This window comes from Lates calcarifer, linkage group LG16_LG22, assembly GCF_001640805.2.
Source record: "Lates calcarifer isolate ASB-BC8 linkage group LG16_LG22, TLL_Latcal_v3, whole genome shotgun sequence".
In the NCBI taxonomy this organism is placed as follows: Eukaryota; Metazoa; Chordata; class Actinopteri; family Centropomidae; genus Lates; species Lates calcarifer.
The window spans coordinates 14,805,668-14,821,558 of NC_066848.1; the positions used below are offsets into that span (position 1 = coordinate 14,805,668).

General features: G+C 39.7%; 1 protein-coding gene across 1 annotated transcript in view; it reads left to right on the plus strand.

Moving 5' to 3' along the window:
• anapc1 (anaphase promoting complex subunit 1) overlaps positions 1-15,891 on the plus strand; it is a 51,607-nt gene that overhangs the window by 22,433 nt on the left and 13,283 nt on the right. The window contains exons 30-45 of the mRNA XM_018695311.2: positions 352-491; positions 885-1,003; positions 1,205-1,335; positions 1,723-1,863; positions 4,835-4,987; positions 5,270-5,351; positions 6,098-6,189; positions 6,716-6,850; positions 7,259-7,341; positions 8,552-8,630; positions 8,746-8,820; positions 9,769-9,821; positions 9,957-10,104; positions 10,316-10,509; positions 14,680-14,766; positions 14,982-15,099. Coding sequence (XP_018550827.1) covers positions 352-491; positions 885-1,003; positions 1,205-1,335; positions 1,723-1,863; positions 4,835-4,987; positions 5,270-5,351; positions 6,098-6,189; positions 6,716-6,850; positions 7,259-7,341; positions 8,552-8,630; positions 8,746-8,820; positions 9,769-9,821; positions 9,957-10,104; positions 10,316-10,509; positions 14,680-14,766; positions 14,982-15,099 — 1,830 coding nt within the window. The remainder of the gene's footprint in view (positions 1-351; positions 492-884; positions 1,004-1,204; positions 1,336-1,722; positions 1,864-4,834; positions 4,988-5,269; positions 5,352-6,097; positions 6,190-6,715; positions 6,851-7,258; positions 7,342-8,551; positions 8,631-8,745; positions 8,821-9,768; positions 9,822-9,956; positions 10,105-10,315; positions 10,510-14,679; positions 14,767-14,981; positions 15,100-15,891) is intronic.

A 15,891-nucleotide genomic window follows, 5' to 3' on the forward strand; every position in this document is an offset into this window, starting at 1 on the left:
CTCCACTCTAATCTTTCTTAGTTATGTGGAGAAGTGGTTCCCAACCTTTTGCATCTGATGTGACCGCACAGTCTTGAACTCAAGTGTGGTTCATCGACACCACCTGCCATGTCCAAATAGTCAACCATTCTAATTCTTTCATGACATACTTGAATACTTCTGACTATATTTCAGTCATTTATCCATTTTACTTTCAGCTAACTAGCTAAACTGTTTATTAATTACTTTTAGTTATCAGTCTCTGTCATTACTTAGCTAACTGTTTAGACTGATAAAAGCTACCTGATAATTCTGGTGTTTATTTATTTATATTTTTATATTTGCTAAGCTACTGTAAAATTTGCTCTCCAGGTCACAGGGCTGATCTGGAGTCAGGATCTGAGGGTCCAGGAGGTCAGGAGGCTCCTGCAGAGCTCCAGACCAGTCCGAGTCAGTGTTGTGCAGCTACCGGAGGTTTCTGACCATGAGTACATAGAGGAGAAAGAGAACAAGTGAGTATAATGTATGTGTGTGTGTCCTGGCTGCCTCTGGTCTTGGAACATTGATGCACAGATGGCAACCACTTCGGTTTCATGGGACATATGTAGTTGATTTTTCTGTCCTCTGGTGCCTTTCTTTTAATTCGTTTATTTGAGAGTTTTGTTCCTCTTGTTTCTCAAAAATGTTCTTTTACTGACATTTCTATTTTCAGTGTTTTCTTTTGACTCAAGCTCTGTTCCTCCCTTTGTCTCTGTTTCACAGTTTAACTTAGAGAAAACACTGAGATGCCTGCTGTAATCAAGGGTTGACATAAATCACACAATATTTCTGACTCTGAGTCTGTAATGTTTCCTCAGTTTTAATCCCCTGTTCTCTTTTTGTCCACGTCTGTGTATCTTCCCCAGACTCCTGCAGTTGTGTCAGAGGACTATGGCTCTCCCAGTTGGCCGAGGCCTCTTCACTCTCTTCTCCTATCACCCTGTACCGACTGAACCTTTACCCGTACCCAAACTCAACCTGACAGGTAAATATGAGGGTGCTGAAATGTGAACATTCTCACCTGTGTGAAAATAGAAATACCCAAGATTGTTAACAAAGGGCACCCTATTGAATATGTCAACATTCACCCAGACATTCTTAATGTTTATACTGTGAGTACTTTGTTCAAGGCTTGTTTGTTCTTTATTTCTAGATTTAACTGTTTGTTTCTCATGTTCTACTTTAGGCCGCGCCCCTCCCAGGAACACTATGGTGGATCTGAACAGTGGGAATATTGACGTTCCTCCCAATATGACTGGCTGGCCCAGCTTCCATAATGGAGTAGCAGCTGGACTCAAAATAGCCCCAGCTTCACAGGTCAGTGTGAAACCAGAGCTGCACTACCCTCCTCAGGCCTTGTGTTCAGTTTTGCACACCTGCAGTGGATCACTCACTTAATTCTGCTATCTGCCCTGTTTGATTTTTTTTTTTTTTTTTTGTATTGAATTACACACTATAACCAGAGTCCTCATAATAATGTTTTTGGTGAAGCTGTACCACTTCCTCCAATGTCTCCATCAGGCTGAAATGCTTTGTATTCAAGAAAAAATGATCAACGAAATGTTTTCAGGGCTTCTTAATTTTGTAACTACTCAGACTAACTCATAGAAATTCTAGTCACAGGTAATTTTCTGCCCTCCTGCAGTAAACAGACCTTCCTTATTCATGCACAAATAAACATGACTTTTCTTCTTGTTTGTAAAGGTGGACTCGGCCTGGATCGCCTACAACAAGCCAAAGAGCCCTGAGTTGGCCAATGAGTATGCTGGCTTCCTTATGGCCCTGGGCCTCAATGGACACCTCACCAAGCTGGCCACGCTCAACATACATGACTACCTCACCAAGGTACACACACATGCACACAAAAGCGTACATGGTTCACACCTTGGGTTTCACAGCACAAATAAAGCAAATATACACATTTTATTTATAATCCTACTAGCATGTACAGGCAGACACGTTTTGGGTTTAATGAATACTTTCTACCTTAATGCTTAGTTTACTGTAGACAGTACTCTAAATTATTGTTTTTTGACTGCAGTATAAACACACACACACACACACACACACACACAGACACACACACAAACACACACACACACACACACACACACACACACATACACACATACACACCAACTTACAAAGAATAGCCAGAAAAATAAAACAAGAATAAACTTAAATACAGTTTACGCAAATGTACCTCCCATCTATTCTCATTAACATGCACACACACACACACACACACACACACACACACCCCTCCACACACATTTTTCTCTAGATGACTGTAAATGAGAGATGTAAACTCGCATCAGAGCCAGGCAACCAGTAAAAATGAAACTCTGCCCTCTGAGAACTTTGAAATGAGACGAGTCCTTCCCACTTTCAGGTGAGAAAAACAACAGGATGCTGCAAGCCAAAGCTTATTTTTTGCTCAATTTAAAAAGTCAGTGTAAAGATGTGGTTGAAGATAAAGAGGAACCCTTGCACCAAATCCACACAGTGTCCACACTGGGTTCGAGATTGATTCATTTTCAGTTCCCATTTTGATTCAAGACACGAATTGAGGCAGCAGTTCATAAAGATCAGCAAGCTTTTCGTATCAGTCATTTCTCGATAAATGAGAATGTTCTCATACAGATTTAACACGCCTGAAATTTGAAGAAAATCCACTTCCTAAAGTGGTACAATTAAAATGTGACCGTCTTGACCCAGATCCATTCAGAAAGCTGCCAGCTCATGAAAAACAGGTTTAAAATTTTGTGTCGTAAATGCTCACCTGACCTGTAAGATTTTTTTTTAACTATGTGGTGGTCTAGCTTTAAAAGAGTTTGTTTTATGCATTCAATGCTGAAATCACTGAAATCATTACTGGTTGAATATCCTTTTGCACAATACTGGAGTTACAAACTTAATGCCATGGTGTGTTGAGTGATACATCAAAACTCTTAACTTACTCATCTCAATTTGTACATAAATTCCACCAATAATACATATTTTATGTGTTGTTAAAATCATATGCTTGCCAAAATGTATTGCTGTTAATTATATGTACAATGTAATCAGGATACTGATTCATCCATTACCATCAATACACAAAAAGGTTTTTTAAAAGTTAGTAACAGTTCAGAGCTACACACACCAATTTATAGTCCAAATTAAACTGCAGCAAACAATGGAGAGTTGCACAGTAGAACGTGATGAACACTTGTGTGTAACTGCCTCCAGTCTGAATGAAAGCCATGAATGTGATGAACGTGGTTGACAGTGACGCCTGTTTGTAGCTGGTGGTTTTCTGTTGGTTTCTATTCTCGCTGTAAAAGAGAAATTACACTGACATACTTTGGATCAGTTCATCAGAATTGTGTATCATTGTGGTTTTTAGAGAGAATGTGAGTGTGTCTGTTTGTGTGTGTGTGCATTTGTGTCCTTCATCTTTTACACATCCCAGTGTATTCCCCTGTTGTGACAATCTTTTTACAAAGACAAAGTGCCAGCGTTTTTTTGTTAACTGTGCCTTTAAAAACATCTGCATTTGTGTTTTTCAGTCAGCAGAAAAGAATTGGTTAAATTCAATCTCTAGCTTTTAAAATCTGTTTTCAACGTGCCCACTAGAGAAATGAAACTAGTTCAACAGTCTCACTGGGATGTAATTTTAGTCTCTTTTTTTCAATTTTTTTCAAATTTTGTTGTTGTTTGATCTTTACCTGGATATTTTTCAGCATTATATAATCAATGGTCAGGTTTATGTTTATAGAAATAATGTGTAAAATTTACTGATCAAGGCATTAACTCATTGGCAGAATGTTTGATGATGTAGTTAATTCTTTGGCATTTTGATTAATTAAAGGTGATACATGTAAGTTTTTGCTATTGCTATATAATGAACAATTCTTTTACTCACCAAGATCAGTCTCCAGTGGTGGAAAGCAATGTCAGTGTTTTTCTTCTGGGTCTATCACTTCTTGTCTTCTACTGAAGTTAGCATGCATGCCAGCTAGCCCTGGCCCATTCGCCCAGTGTCATCGCTTACTGCAACTCACTCTGAGAAAACTTACAAATAGCCTCTTAAACCTGATATGCAAAATTGCAAAATTAGTGACCAGATCAGGAGAGGTGGCATGGGTTAGGAGGTAGAACAGTCTTCTAGTAATAGGACGGTGTGTGGTTCGATCCCTTGGCTGGTCCAGAGAGCGTGTCTTAAGCAAGACACTGAACCCCTAATTGGTTCTGATTGTGTGCCATGACTTTATGAATGTGTGCGTGAATAAGACAATGTAAAGCACTTTCAGTGGTCACCTAGAAAAGTGCAGTCCACTTACAGTTTATCTTTTTATTCAATAAAGAGCAAAATGTGCAGTGTTTACTTCACACTGTGAATTTCAAATAATAGATGACCCATTTCAAAGCTTTATAACATAGGCAGAACATGGTCTTCCTAAGTGGTTATTAAACACACACACAGATTGGTGATCCATAGGGGTCTAATGAGAGCTGTCAGTCATGGTGAGGTGGTGTGGAAGCAGACTGGACTCCTCAGATACTAGAGTCACAGTTAGAGCTGATTGCACTGAAAGTCATTTGTTCTTCTGCAGCAGGTATCTAGCACACAGGGTCATACATCACATTGCATAGTCTGATGTACATTGATTTTCTTTAAAGGAAAAACTGAAAAAAATATCCCACAGATCTCCGCTCACTGTTTTGTGCGTTAGTATTATGACAGAAAGTTGCCACTGTTCACCTGTCTCTTTGTAACCCCAAATCCACTGTTGTTCCTGCTGTGAAATTTGCAATTTTTTCACTCTGTTAGGGCCATGAGATGACCAGTATTGGGCTCTTACTGGGTGTGTCTTCAGCCAAACTGGGCACCATGGACATGTCAATTACCCGCCTGCTTAGTATACACATCCCTGCCCTGCTCCCACCCACCTCCACTGAACTGGATGTACCACACAATGTTCAGGTAAGAATGTGTGTGCATGCCTAGATCAAATAATCTCTGGTAACATGACACATATCTGCTGTTGGACAAAGATGGGAAAGAAAGCTTTCATGTTTTCTGCCCTAGCCACTTGGAAGGGTAATTCAATGAAAGAACAAGGTATACCAAAATGAATTTAAGGCTATTTTATGATTGTTATACGTTGTCTGTCACAGTTAATACACCCTTTTTTGATCTGCAAACTGTAAAATAATCATTTAAATACCTTAAATAAGCATTCAATCCTCTCTATCTGTTCTGCAGGTTGCTGCTGTAATTGGCATTGGGCTGGTATACCAAGGAACAGGACACAGACACAATGCTGAAGTCTTGTTGTCTGAGATAGGTATGTGCGTGGGTGGACAAAAATCAGACAGGTTTAAAACAGGGATACTGAAACTGTTAACTGAAGATCTACATGTGAATTTTACCTGACACAGTGCTGTCAAAATGTATCACCATCAAGATAGCTGCATCAATTAGTCAATTGATTGACAATATATCAGCGATTTTTTATAATCAGTTGTTTCTCAGATATGATAGTAAACTCAATATCCATGGTTTTGGTTGAATAAGACAAGACATTTTGATACATCTCATTGGGCTGTGGGAGATATACTTTGTAATTTCATAATTTTTGCTGATGTTTTACAGAGCAATCAATCCATTGATCAAGAAACTAGTGGTCAAATTAATTGATAATGAAAATAATTGTTGGTTGCAGTCCTAAACATAAATAAAGGTTGACAAAAACTTGTCTTTACCTTTATTTTCTGCACTGTTTTGCACTGTTAACAGTCAAACTCAAACACTCAATTAGAAGAAAATATATTCTTACTTGATAAGTGACTCTGAGTTTTCGTTCAGTCTGGATCCTGTCTTGGCCCAGAAGCCTGTGGTTTAAAGTAATACTCAAGCTCAGTTGGTCAACATTAAAGCACTGACTTCATTTGCATTCAAGTAGATGTGCTTGACCCCTCTGTACCATGATGTTCCTGTCTTGATCTTTGATCTTTCTTTGAGTGTGTTTCTTGCATTTGCTTGTCATTGATAGTTGTTAAAACAGTATTTGTCTGTGTGTGTGTCTCTCAGGTCGACCCCCTGGTCCGGAGATGGAGTACTGTACAGACAGAGAGTCCTATTCACTAGCAGCTGGGGTAGCCTTGGGCATGGTCTGTCTCGGGGTGAGTCACAACACATGCTGCTGGTCAAACAAATACTTGCAGAATAAAACTTTGTGTTGTTTTAACCTGCCGGCGGTTGCAGATGGGTGGGGTTCATATCAGAATGAATCACAGTGTTTTCAGGGGGGAACTTATTGGTCACAGAACGTTACATGCACTTAAACGTTAAATGCTTTGTTCTTTGCAGTATGCTTACATATTGTGGCAGTGTCGTTTCCTGATGTTTATCATTAACATTTTAGAATAGAAGCCATTCCTGCAGTCAAATATCATTGTAGATGTTCCTTTTTGGTTCAGTTTTTTTCTTTTTTTTGGCCAGGCGCCCTCAATAAGAAGAGCATTGATCCATCATGCCGTTCTACTAGAATGACTAGTGGTTGTCTGTTTTAATTGTAACCAAAGTCTTTAATTTGGATTTCCCCCATTTTTTCTTTTCATTTTCTCCCATATATCCATTCTTCCCCTCCTTTGAATTTTCATCACCTCCCTCGCCTGCCCTCTCTTCCTCCCCTTTCTTTCCTTGCAGCATGGCAGTAACCTGATTGGGATGACAGACCTGAATGTCCCTGAGCAGTTGTATCAGTACATGGTGGGAGGCCACCGCAGAGCTCAGGCTGGCGCCAACCGGGAGAGACACAAGTCCCCCAGCTACCAAATCAAAGTAGATGGACAAATTAATTATTTTTCTCAAATGTTCAGATGTGTTATTTCATTGTCCTAATATAATGGTGAATAACTGTAAATGCTGTATAACTGTAACTGCATTTCAGGGTGTAATAACTTCATGACACTGTCATTATGGCACTTGATAGTATCATAGTTAATACTGTCATGTTTATTACAAGCTATATCCACGATGACTAATGTGACGTTATGAGGCATATAAAGTCATTATTATTAATTTTCATTTCATCTTCTTGTCAGTTTTCATAATGTATATATCAACACAAAGCAAAATTTAACAAAAGATAAAATAAAATACAAGACACTTATTAGCTGAACAGTTACTGTGGTTAACTAGCTAACCAGCAGCTGAGCTTTCTTCATACACTATCAATGGTTGTTACAGGAAGGCGACACTATCAATGTGGATGTGACGTGTCCAGGGGCTACGCTGGCCCTCGCCATGATTTACCTCAAGACCAACAACAGGTGAGAACAGAAACAACTGATTGATCCACCCGTTCTTTCCAGTATAAAACAAAACAAGAAACATGTTTTCAGATGTGAAAACACTGCCACCCGCTTTTGTGCAGTGGTGTAGTTTTATGAATCACTTACAAAATTTAGTTCAGATTATTCCCTTGCTGCCACAAGTGCTTTCACTAAATAACAGCACTCTTATGTATTTATTTATTTGTATCTCTTTGCTTGTCAATACGCACTGATGTTCCTACTACCCTCCTGTAAAAGGTTAAAACAATCTATTACAGTAGGAGACAAATAGTAGCCTGTCGGATGAATCTGGACCCCCAGTGAAAGATTAAGTTTTCCCCTTGATAACTTTTGCTTATTTTTTCACAAATCTACTGTAGTTAACGATGAAAATACAAGGCTTGTGGAAATCACAGTAACTCAAACCTCATAACATCTAATAATAATCCATAATTTACATCTCAAGCAAAAATCAGTTGCAGTCTAATAGTGGTGTGCTGATAATTTTTTTTCTGGGGTAACCATAACAACAATAATACATTAATTAAATCCATAACTGAAATAGGTCACTGTTTATTTAGTTTAGATAAATCTTGTAATACAACACAAAGAATATATTTGCATTTAGATTTCTCACTGTGTAATGGGAAAAAGGTCAAGTGCTCTAACATAAAAAATCTGCAAATATAACAGTCATAAATCTGTTATGTCCTTAAAAGAAAAATGTGTGTTACATATAAACACACTAAATATTAGTGAGGAAACATCTCTGATATGGCAATGTGAGATATCTTACTGACCCACTTTCCATTTTTTTTAAAGACAGAACAGTAAAAAAAATTATGTTAGATGTTTGTAAAATAAATTCAAAACCATTATCTTACATTTATGAATAACAAACTTAACGTCAGGCACAGAATCTTCTACCATTACTGCACTGACCCCTAATTTTACAAATCCGGCCAAAGTTTTCTAAATCATTGAGCAGAGCATCATAACTTGCCTGAATGAAAAATCTCAACCCTCAGTGACTCCAGTTGTCGTATTATGCTACACAAGAGCAAGACTCTATCTCATAGTTTTCTGCTGTTGGTCAAGAGGTTCCTGTCTTGTTCAAGGCTTATCTGATGCCTGCTGTCTATTGGTTTAGTGGATGTTGAAGGAGGGTATTAACACCTCCTTGTCTCTTTGTGGTTCTGTCCACCAGGTCGATTGCTGATTGGCTGAAACCTCCAGACACTTGGTTTCTGCTGGATTTCATCAAGCCTGAGTTTCTGCTGCTGAGGGTTAGTGTGGTACTAGCTGTGTGTGTGTGCGTGTGTGAGATCATTCTTCTCACCTTTCTTTTAATCTGGTATACCCGTCTCTCTCCTTTCTCTCCTTGCCTCTCTGCCCTCACAGACTCTTGCTCGGTGTATTATCATGTGGGATGAAATCCTACCTAATACTGAGTGGGTCAAGAGTAACATACCCCAGGTGAGAAAATACACACATGCGCACATACACACATACCCAGCATTTTTGAGTGGACATATCTGGAGCTGTGATACGGCAGACCTAGCAACAAGTCAGTATGACTTGGAAAGAATTCCATGGACGGGGGCAGGTTAAAGTCTTTTAGTTTTGTTATTTAGTCAATTCTAGCAGCTGATTTGTGTCAGAAGGAATACTGATTTTGTTACTTTGCCTATGATTGTTCAAACAGAATTGTTATTCCAGCTATATTCAGTTGATGAAAGCTCTTCACATTGCTGTCACGCGCACTCACTATCAATTGGCTTTTTCCTGATGCCCACAAAGAAGACAAGGAAAAGGGAAGAGCTGCTTCTATTCAGAGAATCTGAGTGTTTGTTTGACAGGTTATCTGAGGAAAGTGCAGTGTGGACACACCTCAGCAATGACTGACACCCAACAGATGATATAAAAAATGAGATATTTTTCTACCCCTACAGCTACCATATAAGAGCGAGGCAGAAAAACCTAAGACTGCTCCAGTTTCCTTTCTGTAAACATTGTTGTTGTTTCATTGGCCTGTTGCCTGGAGAAGCTACATATAACAATGGTTATGTCTGCTGATGAAGTAACAAAATACGTGAAAGTGGTGTGCTGGAATTAGAACTACAGCATATTATTGGAGCTATGTGTTTTTTCTGCTTGAGTGGTCTGTTCATGGCAATAAATACTGCTAGCAGGAGCTTTACCTCATTCATAACACTTTTTCAGTTGTAATCAGGCACAAAACGCTGCACCAGAGTCATGCAGTGGATTTAAAATTGGTCCAGAATCCAAAAGAGAACTTTCTTTTAGCAGCGCTAAAATGATTTTGTTCAAGGTGACTGGATCTTTCTTACTGCAGCTGTCTTTTATATACAGTGTCTTTTACTTATAATATCTTTCCACTAAACGTCACATTGCTTTTTTCAGATCATGAGGGGGACTTTTGACCCTTCAGAGGACATCAACATGGAGACAATGGCGTGAGTATTTCAGACAAAACTGGAGTTTAATTTCTACTTTGAATGTTGAATGTTGTAGCTCTTTCGGGGAATTCAGCTTAATCCATGATTGCCCACCACTGTGCCTCATCGTGTCATGTCATTTGTTTCTTTTAGCCAAGCTCAAGACTACATTACAGCTGGGGCCTGTATGGCACTAGGATTACGTTTTGCTGGCTCTGCCAACTCTGATGCCTTCGACTGCCTCTACGAGTTTGCCAGGACCTTCATGAAGATCATGTCCTTCGCTGGTACAGCTGCTGTTGTAAGTGTTTTTATGTGTGAATATTTAAATTTGAACTTTGATCTGTTGTAAGACTGGCCTTACAATATTATTGCAGAAAAGTGCTTTGTTGCCTCACTAACTTATATTTTAAGATAATGAATGGATGATTTCAAGATAATCATTTCCTATGTTTCCCCTTTGTTCTCTCTCTCTCTCTGTTTGTCATCATGTGTTCTGGTTCCCCTAGCAGACAGGTTATTACAATCTACAGACAGGTCTGTCGATGATCCTGCTGGCTATGTCCATGGTGATGGCCGGCACTGGGAACCTGAAGGTCCTGCAGCTCTGTCGCTTCTTCCACAAGCGAACCGGTGGCGAGATGAACTACGGCTTCCACATGGCTCATCACATGGCACTGGGCCTGCTCTTCCTGGGAGGGGGCAGGTGAGATGCCCTCACACACACACACACACACCACACACACACACACAAAAATGTTTGAATATATTCTACTTAATGACCTATGATAACCTGTGAGACATGTGACACTTGATTTGTCATTTGCATACAATGAAATTTTGTTTGGTAGCAAGATAAATACGAACAGGTACTGTTCTCTACCTATATATTTTAAATAATGGCACTTGGATGAATCAGGTAAACAATGACAGTGCAAACAGTGATGTATAAAAGGTATTGCACAGTGAATTACATGGTTGTTATTGCAACAAAAAAAGCATAAAGTAAAACCAGATGAATATAGCATTAAAACAATACAGAGATATGTTAGCATAGAAATAGGGTCCTCTATCTGTATGTAATGAATAAAATGTGATGAGGGCTACAGCTCTGGGGAAGAGGTGTTGATGACTCTATATCTCCTCCATGATGGCAGGAGAACAAACACACTCATGGGCCAGTTACTGGTTTCAAGGTAAACTGCGGTTTGAAAAAGTCAAGGTTTCAAAACCACAAATATTTTCCATCATACTGTTCCTGATACCTGACAGAATGCGTTACTGCTGGACTAGCACTAGCTGCATGTTTAGGCTTACTTAAGGGATTGCATTTTTGCAGTTTTTAAAAAAATACATTTTATTATTTTAGTGTATAAGTTGTTAAAATGTGTGTGTTTGCTTTGTTTTTTCCTACCCTACTGTGATATCTGACAGAATGTGCTACCTTATTGTGGTAGATATTCTCTACCTGACAGAATGAGCTTCCCTATTGTGATACCTGAAATAATTTGTTACTCTATTATCAGAATCTCATACTGGCCCATGCCTAAAGCAGACTGTGACCTGGTTGGGTCCTTACTGATCTTACTAGCCTCTTGTGTAGACAGCTAGCATGCACTGTGTCCAGGTTCAGGAGTACAGTTCCCACAATCCTCTATGCCATTTTTACCGAGGCCACGTCCTTCCAGCTCTCGGCAGTGCAGCTGGCATACCGCACTGGCACAGTGGCAGAGGATACTCTCTGTGGTGATTCTGTTTAAGTTTACCAGGAGCTGACAGGGAGGTTTGAGTTTTCTTGGGAAGAAAAGCTTCTGTTAAGCTTTCTTCACCAGGTGGGAGGTGTTCAGGGACCATGACAGATGTTTTGTTAAATGAATTCCCAGGAATTTGATGTCATTGACACTCTCCACCTCCTCACCATTTATGTGCAGAGGGGGGAATGTGTGGTCTTTGTTGATCTCCTATAGTCCACAATGATGTCCTTGGTTTTTGTGGTGTTCAGGACATATTTCTGCATCTTTTAAATTTCAGGGCAAACAACAGGTACTGTTAACTGGCATGTCATGTCCAGTACTCAGTACTGCATCAGACGGATGTTTGATTCAAAGACACACCTCCCTCATTACAAGCCTCCCTCAGTCCTTAACCTAGCTGAACCAGCACTTTTCTTAATTTGGCTGTAGGCGGACACAGGGTGAAACACAGACTGTAACTACTCATTTAAACAATACAGTATGTTTTGTCAACTGTACCCAGCTGTGGGAATATTGTTGACTGTGGCCTGACAGTTTTCCACCCTGAGCATTATGTGTGTACGTAAGACCCAAATGCAGAAATGGCGAACTAATATGATACATTGTGTAGAACACAAAGACTAAAATGATCACTGTTGGAAGAGACAAGTGAAGCACACATGGACAACAAGAGGACAAGTAGCTTCGACTGCAGTCACACTCCTATACATTGGACTTTGGCTCATGACATTTTGATGAGGGCAATGAGGTTAATTCTATTCTAGGTGTAGTCTGTCATATGACACCTGTATTGCTGTATGAAAACAAGACTCAAATTGAACACATACATACCAGAACACGCCCATCAGATTTGGGACTGCTGTTTCTGGGAAGGACCAGGTACACCACATACACACACATGGCGTGTGGGTTAGCCACACAAATACACCAGAGTCTGTTTTGAGTGCTGTGCTGCGCATAATGAATGACATTTACATATACACACTCATGAACACACCCAGACCAGGTTCTTCCAACCACTGACCTCAGCCTGCATATTTTCAAGGGGAACAACGGCTCCCACTCTCTCATTACATGTTGCAAATGTTTCTCCACCTATAGCCACAATCAGATGGAACCTTTTGATTTTATTCGGATGATGCTTTATTTTAGACCTGCCCGCTGAAAGCCCACGCAACTGTGGGGCCTCAGTTTGAATGTCATACACAGTCACTATGAGCCCTGCAGAGGTTAAAGGTCATGTTGGAGAGCAGAGTCATGCCATGTCATTGTTTAATTAGCTCCGTTCTCTCCCTACGCTCGTCGATAATTCAGTCCGTCACCCGCTTGCATTTGTCTATTCATGTTGCTATGGATACTGCACATTGTTTTCCACACATCTTGTCATCGCTATGCCGCTGTCATTCATTTCGTTTTCATTCATTTTCTCACCTCTGTTTTTCCTTGTAACCGCTAATCTCTGTCTCCTTCTTCTCACCCTTCCTTCCTCTCCTTTTCTGTTTGCTCAGTTAGTTTCTCTTCCCATTTATTCAGCTTATCTAGCAGGAAACTAAAGTGAAAGTTTTTTTTTTTCCCCCAAAATCGCACATGGCATTCAGACTAATTGCCACTGTAGCATAATGTAGGACTGTGTCAGCTTATACCAAAGGCTGATAGGGCTTTTCTTCATTCAAGTTTGCATGTTCTTCTCGTGTTTGCATGGGTTTCCTGTGTATGCTCTGGTTTCCTTTCAAACCAAGTGGGAGCATGTGAGATATTAGGAATATTCCTGCCCTTGACCAAAACACCAGCCCCAGAACTACAGCTGGTCCCTGGATACTGCCCACTGCTCCTTAAATAGTTAGCTTGTGCCAAATGTAGAGGACAGATTTCCCCACAAGGACAGATAAAGTATAACTCCACATATCTTTATGGGTAGTAGAAAACAATAGCAAAACTGCTACAAGTTTTTTTTTCCTGCTCATACTGGAAGCTTATACATCAGAAGATGAAAATGTCAAGCCCAGCCTAAAAGGAAAGTGACTCAGAAGAAGTGGTTGCCAGCAATCCTCTTTTTAACGCCTCCATCGTCCTGTTTTTGTGTCAGCAGTGGACCGATCCCTCAACAGGAAGTTTCTGTCACTGGTGTTACTATTTGTCAGTTTGAACTTCAGTTGTGAAGTTGCAGATTTCATGTAATGGTCAGTCAAAGTCTGTGACTGTTATTTGTTTAAAGCACAAAACTGATGATGATTAAACCAATGTCCTTTATCAAAGCAGTATAAAGTATTTAACCAGAGCAGCAGTGGTTCCCACCCTTTTTGACTTTTGACCTCTAAAAACAAATCAGTATCTCCTTGCGACCAGCAAATTAACTAAAGCGAGATTTCTCCTTTTCAGGATGTTTGATTTGAAAGATTTGTAGAAATCTGTTGAGGTGAAAGTATCCATTATCATATTCTTGCTGAATTCAGTTGAATTTGCCCAGATTTGCCCTGAAGTCTGTCTGTTTTTCATCATCTTTATTGACTGTGAGACTCTATTTTAGGTCTTGTAAACTTGTTAACTTGTGGAAAAAGAATGTAATGTTCAGTGAAGTTGAGGTTTTTTGCACATGCTAAACATGACACAAGCAGCCATTTAAGTAAAGAGCAACATAATTTACCTCAGTTGACCATTAATAAGCGCTCTCAAAAGGAAGCTCCCATGTGCAAGCAGACTTTATTGTCTGACCCAGCTTTATTATAATGAGTCCATTAGTCAAAGTACATACTTAACTGCTCGCTATTATGTTTAAGAGGCTCTGTTGTGGCCTGTGATGACGTTAACTAGATAACAATGCATCACCTGGTTTCACCAACAGAGAACAGAGGGTTCATAAAAAGGTGTTTTATTTGGAGCAGTGTGTCTTTCAAAACATGCAATATTGATTGTCCTTTGTGTTGTGTTGTGTTGTACATGCATTTACTGTCATCATGAATCCTGTACTTTTGTTTTTTGTATTCTCTTGTCCCACTCACACTTTATATACCCATCACTGTGTGTATGTGTAGTGTTGTTGATTTAAAGGCTGTGTGTGCACGTGAAAGATAGAGAGAGACGAATGCACATTGATGATGTTGTTTGATGTTGTCTTTTTTTAGGTACACCCTAAGCACCTCCAATTCAGCCATTGCTGCTCTGCTGTGTGCCCTGTACCCACACTTCCCTGCTCACAGCACTGACAACCGGTGAGACTGACACACCACACACTCAAACTATTTGCTACTAATACTCGATTCCTGCTCCTCAATGCACACACAGACACATGCTGTACATTGTCTTAAACATAAAAACATTACATTCTACTTCCTCTGAAAATATACTGTATACTGGATCTGTGTAGCCCTGTTATATTCTACTGTAAATCAAAAGCTGTGTGTTGATGCTGTTCTTGTTGCTGCAGCTACCACCTGCAGGCCCTGCGGCACCTGGCCGTTCTGGCTGCAGAGCCACGCCTACTTGTCCCTGTGGATGTGGACTCCCTGAAGCCCTGCTATGCCCTCTTAGAGGTCACCTACAAGGTAAGTTCATCAAGGTTAGTCTGGCCTTGGCAGGTAACCACAAACCTGTGAATAAAGGAAATACTCCCACTGTCTTTAAAATGGTATCACAAAGTGTGATTGCAGCATTGTATCACCATGACTGACCATAGAGGTCAGACAAGATCCAACATCACAAGCTCAGTCTGTTTGATATTACAGGATGAAACTTAGAGTTAGCTTTATGTCTGTAAGTGCAATTAAAAAAAGAAAAAAAAAACCTGTTACATAACTGTGCACTTCTTCCCTCTCTTTCACGTTCTCTTTCCCTGTCACACTTCCTTGTAAAATTCACTACACTTCCTCTTTAAACACACGCGCTGACATGAATTGTAATGTGCAATATGTGCTGGTGGCAGTTTATTTCATAAAAATGCTCCTGCCCACCAAACCACCACATTCTGCTTTTTGTCAGTGTCACTGCCATCAGCTGGGCTGCTTCCCCCAGCTCATTGTTCAGACACTCTCTATCAGATAAATAAAGTTCTTTTTTTTTTTTTTTTGAATTAGTTCAAAACTATATATCTTGTAACAAACTAATGCATCTTTCCACCTCTGTAAAACCACTAGATTAGTGACATCAGTGGCATGATTCATATTTTTGCTTCTGTCAGTGAATGTTAGTGTGGCTTCTCAAGGTAGTGAGTACGATTGTAAAGAAACTTTATTTGGATATGCTTGAATAATGCACTCTGAAAATATATAATATAATATATAAAACATCTGAATTTTTGCTATAGTACCACCTCCAATTTTAAACTCAACCTCCAGTGT